This window comes from Danio aesculapii, chromosome 22, assembly GCF_903798145.1.
Source record: "Danio aesculapii chromosome 22, fDanAes4.1, whole genome shotgun sequence".
Classification (NCBI taxonomy): domain Eukaryota; kingdom Metazoa; phylum Chordata; class Actinopteri; order Cypriniformes; family Danionidae; genus Danio; species Danio aesculapii.
The window spans coordinates 24,854,755-24,863,984 of record NC_079456.1 but is presented as its reverse complement, the minus strand read 5'-3'; the positions used below and the strand labels follow the sequence as shown (position 1 = coordinate 24,863,984).

Here is a 9,230-nt window from a genome sequence, read left to right as displayed (position 1 = left end):
TAAAAAAAAATCAATTAAATAGAGTTTATATTGTTTGTTTATATCACTATTCGCCCATCAAATACGCGTGACAAGTGTTACATTTCTCAGCGTATATGAAGACGGACCAATCACTGTCGTTTGTGAATTTGAATCAGCCTTTCACTGCTGCATATTTTTTTTTTTCAGTATATTGTCTTATTAAAAATATACATACCTTTAAGCATAAGTCACGCCCAAATCATTATAGAGATTAAATGTTAAATATTTGTAGTAAGTCAATATACAAGTTAATATTTTCGTTAGCTTTATGAGCCACTACGGCCCCCTAGAGGAAAATACGAATGTTGCTTCATATGTCTAATGATATGGACAGGCTGGAGGAATATTTGGCAGACTCATGAAGGGCGGAGCTTTATACGTCATATCAATGTTGTTCCGGTTGATAGGTACGCGTGTGTTTTGGACTTTGATATAAAATACAAGAAACGTCTTTCTTTACATGTAAAGCTGGTAATATCTTTGGACGGCCTTATTTATTGAGCTACGCTCGACGTTATTAACACTCCGCAATGTTTACAAGGGGCTGTTTCTACAAATCCAGACAGGCTTATCAGATTCTAAGGTCATTATAAATATAATTAGTATTAGGCATATAATTTAACATATTTCATATTTACATTTAAATAAACTACGTGTGTCTCAAGTGCGACTGTTTTAATCTGTTCTGGACTACACAAGTTAGCCCATTTTAGCAGACAAAGGCGATGTTGTATTTGGGGTCATTAGATGTCTAAATCCCCCCTGTGATCTGATCAGATTACAGTCTAGCTGTGAGATCATTGTTAGTTAGTTGATTCAAGAGGAGACCACAGCAGTTTGAAAATGATTGACTTAAATTGCCAGTCGAATTCTCTTGTATCTGCATTGACTGCATTTGCTTTCCTTGTATCTTCAACATGTTTCTTTTACAGACCGGTGATTATTACAAGGTCATCCCATGTGTTAATCTCTGTCTGTTGTTGTGTAAATGATGGCTTCTTTTCTTCTCTGTTTGAACCTAAATTCCTGTGCTTTATCTAGAATGGGGAACTTCTCGTCATCTGCGCCTGGGTTGTCAAGCTCAGCTTGTGGTCAGTTTGTGCAGGTAAGCTTTATCATCCGAAAATTAACCATGGTTTTAATCAGGTAAAGTGTAGCAACTGTTTATTGTTTGATTTTTGTCATATTGTTAAAAGCAGTTTACTACATATATCATGTATCAGTTTTACATATATCATGGTTAATTTGTTGTTACTGCGGTTTACAGCAACAATTTTTAAAATAAATAAATCCATGGTTAACTTTTATAATATATATATATATATATATATATATATATATATATATATATATATATATATATATATATATATATATATATATATATATTTGTAAACAGTTTTTTCCAGATTTAATAAAGATTTTTATTTGCAGTTCTTTTTCTTATTTCTCAAAACCTAATTTCCAGTTTCAATTTTTTTTAGAGATTTTCATTATTTTCCAATTTTTTTTTTTTTGTCCAATTCTTTATTTTTTGTTTGCAAAACTTTCTTTTATGTTGCAAGCATATATGGCCCTAGATTAACTCCATACTAACCTGATAAGACAAACTGTCACAATTACTCCGTTATGTCATTCCAAAGCTTGTTTTATGCGGTCTAAAAAGATACAATAAAAAAGATATTTTGAAAAAATGCTTGTGACAAAATAAATTCTTGTTAAAGAGAATCTTAACAGTTTGATTACCAACATTTGTCAATATCTGCTGTTATTACAACATTAATTGTTATAACTTTATATTGTAACTTTAAATTAACCTTGTCTTTTCTGTACTAATGTAGTACAACTGTTGTCACTACACTTTTATTATAAGAAAATCATGTTAATTTACACAAGAGCATAAACTCTGGTAAACCCAGATTGGTTGTGCTATACTAAGATTATTTTAACCACAGTAGTTGTTGATAAACTGTGATTTTGTAATCAGTTTAAAAAAAAAAACACTCTGCCACCAAAAAAGAAAGATAATCTATGATGTCACAAACTTTTAGTCCAAAACCCATAATTAATTTTGAATTTGAAATATTGTTTTAGGTAAATTATATCTATGTTCTATTTTGTTACTTTATTTGTGGTCAATATGTTGTATTTTTATGTAATTTAAAGTATTTAAATTTTAAAAAGTATTTAAATTCAAGAAAGAAAGAATCAGCTACAGAACCAAAAGTAGGTGGTGTTTCCATTACCCTTTGAATTGCACAAATTGAAATTGTGAATTGAAAATGTGCCTTATACAAGTTGGTGTAATAGAAATGAGCTGATATTTATGTGCAATGTATGGTTATGACCACTAGATGGGAAACTAACATTATTTAACAGCATAGACAAATTAAAAGGAAATCCTTGATGTTTAACCATGGCTAGCTTTATCCATGTGGCTTTCTCATGATTATGCTGTATTTACACAATGTTGTGATTATTATAATTTTGAGATGACAGCACCATAGAATTATGTAATACTATGGCAAATTTATCAGCACCTATATTAATGTTTGGTGGTCAGGTAGTATAAGCCATGGCTTTAATTCTCTGCTAATAAATTGAGGAAGTCAATGTTGTTTGTTTTTTTTCAACCAAGCTGGAGTCTTATAATTACAGCATAGTATGAACATCATCAAATTAAAAATGCTGCGATTTAACTGAATAAAAAATATCTCTGTATAATTTAATTTTCCATTTAAATCAAACTAGATCAATATTAATATTTCTTGTTTTGCATATTAATATTTCTTGTTTTAATTGTTTTAGCAGTTTTTAACAAAATCATCATAATAAAAATAATTTTAACTCTATCAAACTGCACAACCCTGATATATTCTATAATATATCCTGTCTTCAGGATGTTTTTAATTTTTTGTAACCTTGAATATATTTTTTTTTTAATCAGGATATTGTGTCCAGTAACTGTGTTGTAATATTCTCCAAAACCACATGTCCTTACTGTAAGATGGCAAAGGGTGTCTTTAATGAGATTGGAGCTACGTATAAAGTTGTTGAATTGGATGAGCACAATGATGGTCGACGTCTCCAGGAGACTTTAGCGGAACTGACAGGTGCCAGAACAGTAAGTCTGGTCATTTATTTATATCTATAAAAACCATGTCATGTGTGCAAATTGAACTTTTACATGCAAGTCAGTATGTTTCTTTTTGTCAAATATTGTTGTTAACCTTAAATCTTTCAGGTGCCAAGAGTCTTTATTAATGGACAGTGCATTGGAGGAGGCTCGGATACAAAACAGCTCCACCAGCAAGGAAAACTTCTGCCTCTTATTGAACAATGTAGGCCTTGCTGTTTAAATATGGCACCTGAGGGCTCTGGAAATGGTCAAAATCAACCTCATCAGTGATGCTTGTCTTCGTACTGTGCATTTATATTTCTTGGTCACCTTTGAACAGCCTAAATACAAATTAAATGGTTTAAATGTATATGCTGCTGTATGGAAAAAATACCTGCCTGATTTAATGACAATTAATGAGTATTGTTTTAGAATATTCCTGAGCATTTTGTTTTCATGTAAAATGTAACCCCAGATAACGAAAGTGTTTTTACTTTTTATGTTACAAACCCCCAGTATTTATGTATATACATATTTTAAAATATTAATGTCAAAAATGTAAATTGTTTTGTTTGTCCTGATTGTAAATCCTCAAACTCCAGCTTGATTTATATAAAACCCTATTTTTTACATCATTTAAAAAATTGTTTTGTACTTCTGCCTCTTATTGCCTTCTAGACATGGTCAAAGTCAACCTACTCAGAGATACTTTAGCAATACTTCAGTATAAAATAGAGATAATATATTTGTGTCTTAAAATGTATACTAAGCTGCTGTCTGGAAAAAAAAGACGATAACAATTTAACGACAATGCTATTACTATTGATATTTCAATGCACTGTATGTTTTCCTGTAAAATGTAATAGGCCTACCAATTTATGACACATGTTTTAATTACATTTTTAAGTGACAAAACTACAGTAGTTATGCTGTATGAGCAAATCCATGCCAACATCAACCTTGCCATGAGAAAAAAAAAAAAAAAGTTTTCACCAACTTTTTTTTAGGTTTTTTTGTTTAGGCTTGTATTTTACAGTATTAAACTGTATTATTACAGTATACAGTACTGTATTTTAAACAAAAGAAATGCTGTGATTTAACTGAATAAAATATCTTTATGTAATGTGAATTTTCTATTGTAAAATAATTTTATCTTAATTTTACATCAAACTATGCCAATATTAAGAGTTCTTGGTTTGTAAATTTTACATTGTTTTAGCAGCGTTTAACAGAAAAATCATAATAAAAAATTATATCATATTGTACAACCCATATAGACACAACCTGACAAAAGTCTTGTCATCTATTCAAGTTTTAGGAACGACAAATAATAACTTGACTTCTAGTTGATCATTTGGCATCAGAAGTGGCTTATATGAAAGGCAAAGGCCTCTAGATTACGCTTATTTTACCAAAATAAAATATCATGACTTTATTTTTAATTATTTAATTAGGACAGTAAGGTCTGACTCAGACAAAAGCAGTATTTTACAGTACTGTAAAAATACTCAAAAATTTCTCTGTTAAAGTATTTAAAACTATTACATTTGAGTACCAAAGTCATACAAGTGTCAATTTCACATCAGTCACATCCATAACGAAGCTTTTTCCTCATAAATGCAAAAATATAAAATAAAATCAATAATTTTTTATATATAGTAAGACATTAGCTTTTAATTAACATTGTTTCTTTTGGGTTGTGCAGTTTAATTCACATAACTTCTGCAAAGTATGTTGTACACTGTAAATTCGCAGACTTTTTTGGTCACATCCATGTTTTTTTTCTTCATTTAAAATATTAAAAATGTTTACAGATTGACATTTTTCCGATCCCATAACTCTGTGGTGAGTTGTTTTGGAAAATATAAACAGAAGTTTCAAAATAATGTTAACATACACTTTCTTTGTGTATTTATGTTTTAAGTTTTCACTGTTTAAGTTTTTATGTAAATCCACAACACTGGAATTGCTCGAATACATTTAAAATGAAAACACAAACAAAAAATGGATTAAAATAAAACCTTATTAAACCATGTAAACAACAGCTTATTTAAACTGGAAATATGTAGAAATGTCAGTAGTAAGGAATAGTGTCGTGACTGAACACTAAAATGGCTGAACGAATAAAAATAAGCCATTTTAGTGCGCTATAATTACACTATATGCTTTTTTTAACATTTACATTCACTATTTTAGTTTAATAACCAACATTACCTTTAAAAAAAAACACTTGTGAATATAATAAAATATACCAAAAAATACTCACGAACACTCCAGAACACGCGGAGGCAGAAGCGCGCGCCTTACGCTTTCTGGCTCCACATGAAGCAGAAGAATGACGCACGTCGAAAGGAATGCCGGGAAAACCACTGTGTGTGTGACTGAATGAGTCTCATTAGCCTTGTTTAACCGCTACACGGGCACACTTTTTCTGTTTACTGTAAGATAAATATAATTTTAGAAATGGCGGGAAGCGCTGGGGAATGGTGTCTCATGGAAAGCGACCCGGGAGTTTTCACAGAGCTGATAAAGGGCTTTGGTGAGGAATTATTGTATTTCTTTAATTAGCGGTGCGTGGAGGTGCGCTAGTGGTGCTTCAGTGATTTAGACTGCAAATACGATTGATAATGTGTGGTTTATGTAGTGTTTGATTGGGTGAAATAATCCACATAAGCAGATTTTTGAACGGGTCAGTGAATGAATCAGCGCTGTTAATTAATGCACAATGACAGCTGCCTCCCTCACATTCGTGTGTAAATGTCAGTGGTCCTGTCTGAAAAATACTGAGCAGCCTTATAGTATAAACCATATCATATGTGTGTGTTCTGAATGGTCGAGTCATATTTGTGCATCACAGAAAGAACATTTTGATATCATTATTTTATATGCATTATTAATTAATTTAGGTATAGTTAGTTTTATATTCGGACATTCAAACATTCTCCTTAATATAATTTTTGAAAAATAATCAGCAAATTCTAAATAATGAAATTATATTAGCACCCAATGACTATCAGATGTGTGCAACATTGTTCACAGTCAAATAAATAGTGCTAATGTTGTTTTCAAGTCATACTTGCATGCTAATTCAGCCTGAATATTCAAAGTAGAGTGGTAAACGATATAGGAGCCGTTAAATGAACAAATGTGCGAATATAAAACCAACTTTACCTCAATACACTCAATAGCCACTTTATTACGTACACATTACTAGGACGGGTTGGACCTGCTTTTGCTTTCAGAACTGCCTTAATCCTTCGTGGCGTAGATTCAACACGGTACTGGAAATATTCCTCAGAGATTTTATTCCATATTGACATGATAGCATCACACTATTTGTCCAGCTGCACATGATGCAAATCTCCCTTTCCACCACATCCCAAAGGTGCTCTATTGGATTGAAATCTGGTGAATGAGGAGGCCATTTGAGTACAGTGAATTTATTGTCATGTTCAAGAAACCAGTCTGAGATGATTTGGAGTTTATGACATGGCCGTTATCCTGCTGGAAGTAGCCATCAGAAGATGAGTATACAGTGGTCATAAAGGGATGGACATGGTCAGCAACAATACGCTTATTTCAAGCATCAAACAACATCACAATCTCTTTAAGAGTAATATGCTCATGTGTCCTCCTAGGCTTCAGTTCCTGGCAGCTGGTAAACACCATGGGGATGCTTCCCTGCTTCAGCCTATGTAACTCGGTGAGCGATAAAACACTGCAGTCCTCTGTAGCACATCCTCGTGTTGTCTGTAATAGTGTTGTCCCGTTACTGAAGTTTTAAAACTATCTATTTCCCGCTAAGTTAACATTGAAGCGCCGCTGACTCGACTGATCTTCATGGCTGCTTTGCGCTCCAGTCTCCGTGTATCTGTGTTTGCACTCAGTTTACCGCCCTTCACCCAGTGCAAACACAGATACACAGAGACTCGAGCGCGAAGCAACCGTAAAGATCAGTCGAATCATCAAGCAGATCACTCGGCTCGTCTGTGTTTGTGCTCGGTAAACAGCGGAGGGTGAACTGATGACCTTCTCGGCCAATGACAGTCATTTCTGTTGAGCACATAACCACAATGGCAAATCAGCGCTGTTTTAAGAAAGCCATCAACAGTGCCTTAAATATTAGCGGGAAATTGACGGTTTTTCTTTTAATTCAGTATTGTGACAAGTCTAACATAGGGAAAGAATCAGTTCATTTTCAGTTCAGTTTGATAAAAGACGTCTAAAACGTGTTTGGGAAAGAAAATGTTAGCTAACTAGTGCCATTTCCCTTAAGCTCTGATATCCCTTTTTATTTTCACCATTCATTCAGAATGGACCTTCGGGTCACTCGGAAGGTGGTGAAATGATAAATTTGTGTCACTTTCTCTTCGCTGATAAGATATACAGCCAAGTACACAACGTTCCAATGTAACCCCCTAACGATACTTCTGGATTTCTTTCCACCGCAGCCTCGATTTCGTTTTAAAAATGTGGGCCGTGTGAAATCAGGTGTTGACACGATGCTCAATTGGTACTAATGGGCCCGAAGTGTGCTGAGAAAATATCCCCCACCACCAGCCTGAATTGTTGATACAAGGCAGGATGGATTCATGCTTTTAATGTTGTTGACACCAAATTCTGACCCTCGCTGCAGAAATTGAGACTCATCACACCAGGCAACGTTTTTCCAATCTTCTATTGTCCAGTTTTGGCGAGCCTGTGCCAATTGTAGCCTCAGTTTCTTGTTCTTACAGGAGTGCTGCTGACAGGAGTGCCACATGGTGTGGTCTTCAGCTGCTATAGCTCATCCGCCTCAAGGTTGGACGTGTTGTGCATTCAGAGATGCTCTTCTGCAAACCTCAGTTGTAACGAGTGCTTATATGAGTTTTTGTTGCCTTTATCAGCTTGAACCTGTCTGGCCATTCTGACTTCTGGCATCAACAAGGCATTTGCGCCCACAGAACTGTCGCTCGCTGGATATTTTTTTTTAGGACCATTCTCTGTAAACCCTAGAGATGGTTGTGTGTGAAAATCCCAGTAAATCAGCAGTTTCTGAAATACTCAGACCAGCCCGTCTGGCACCAACAACCATGCCATGTTCAAAGTCACTTAAATCACCTTTCTTCAGATCATCTTGACCATGTCTACATGCCTAAATGCATTGAGTTGCTGCCATGTTATTGGCTGATTAGAAATTTGGGTTAATGGACAGGTGTACCTAATAAAGTGTCCAATGAGTGTATATTAGAGCTGCATGATATTGGAAAAATCTGAGATTGCGATATTTTGTTTTTCTGCAATATATATATATATATATATATATAAGAGAGAGAGAGAGACAGATGAATATAGTTTTATCAGATGACTTGAATAGCTCTATTTGAAAAGAAATAATTCATTTAGAGTGATTGGGGTGATTTTGTGTGGGTGTGAGTCCTGTATTAAAATAGAGCAACAAAACAAGTTAAATAAACAGTGCTTTATGGTTTTTCCACAGAGTCAAACAGTATACAGGTACAGAAAAAGATGAAATGTAAAATAACGCTTTATGGTCTTCATTTTATTATTGAGTAAATTACTTCTTTGTTAAAGTTGCAAATGTACTTTTTGGTGCCTGAATGCATTACACTATTTTGAATTGCCTTTAAAACACATGCAAATGATAAAGTTTCACTCCGTTCTTGTTATACTTTGCAATAAATTCACAAGTCTTACGCATTAACTGTTGTGCTCATCAACTATAAACCAGACTCAACATTGCGGATCCTGCGATATGACTATTGCGGACACACATTGCAATATCGATGCTAAAACGATATATTGTGCAGCCTTAATATATGCTGTTTTTTTTTCCTTTTAATTATTTGCAGTTGTTCCAATTTTATGTGTTAATTATTGATTTTTTTTATTTTTTGGCATTTGTACCTATTTAAAATAAAAGTTATTTATTTTGAGGAGCAAAATCGTGCAACATTAAACATTCTTTTATGTGGAAATAGGATTTTTATAAATACCTCATTTACAGCTAAAATATTGTAAAATATATTAAAAAAATTATATAAATATATAAATAGTTTGAGAACTACATCAACACTTTACAGTTGTTTTT

General features: G+C 33.4%; 2 protein-coding genes across 4 annotated transcripts in view; both read left to right on the top strand.

Annotated features, from left to right (window-relative positions):
• Positions 1–354: 354 nt before the first annotated feature.
• On the top strand, positions 355–4,168 carry glrx2 (glutaredoxin 2). 3 transcript variants are annotated; one of them, XM_056447894.1, is made up of 4 exons: positions 355–428; positions 1,063–1,126; positions 2,969–3,145; positions 3,266–4,162. In XM_056447894.1, exons 2-4 carry the CDS (start codon positions 1,064–1,066, stop codon positions 3,428–3,430), a joined length of 405 nt encoding a protein of 134 aa, XP_056303869.1. In that variant the 5' UTR covers positions 355–428; position 1,063; the 3' UTR covers positions 3,431–4,162. The 3 variants fall into 3 exon arrangements, with proteins under 3 accessions (XP_056303869.1, XP_056303868.1, XP_056303867.1); XM_056447893.1 differs by lacking the exon at positions 355–428 and adding an exon at positions 435–604 and having other exon boundaries at positions 3,266–4,163; XM_056447892.1 differs by lacking the exon at positions 355–428 and adding an exon at positions 840–971 and having other exon boundaries at positions 3,266–4,168.
• A 1,316-nt stretch (positions 4,169–5,484) lies between these two features.
• uchl5 (ubiquitin carboxyl-terminal hydrolase L5) overlaps positions 5,485–9,230 on the top strand; it is a 15,112-nt gene continuing 11,366 nt past the window's right edge. The window contains exon 1 of the mRNA XM_056448367.1: positions 5,485–5,678. Within this exon, the coding sequence (XP_056304342.1) occupies positions 5,603–5,678 (76 nt within the window). The 5' untranslated portion in view covers positions 5,485–5,602. The remainder of the gene's footprint in view (positions 5,679–9,230) is intronic.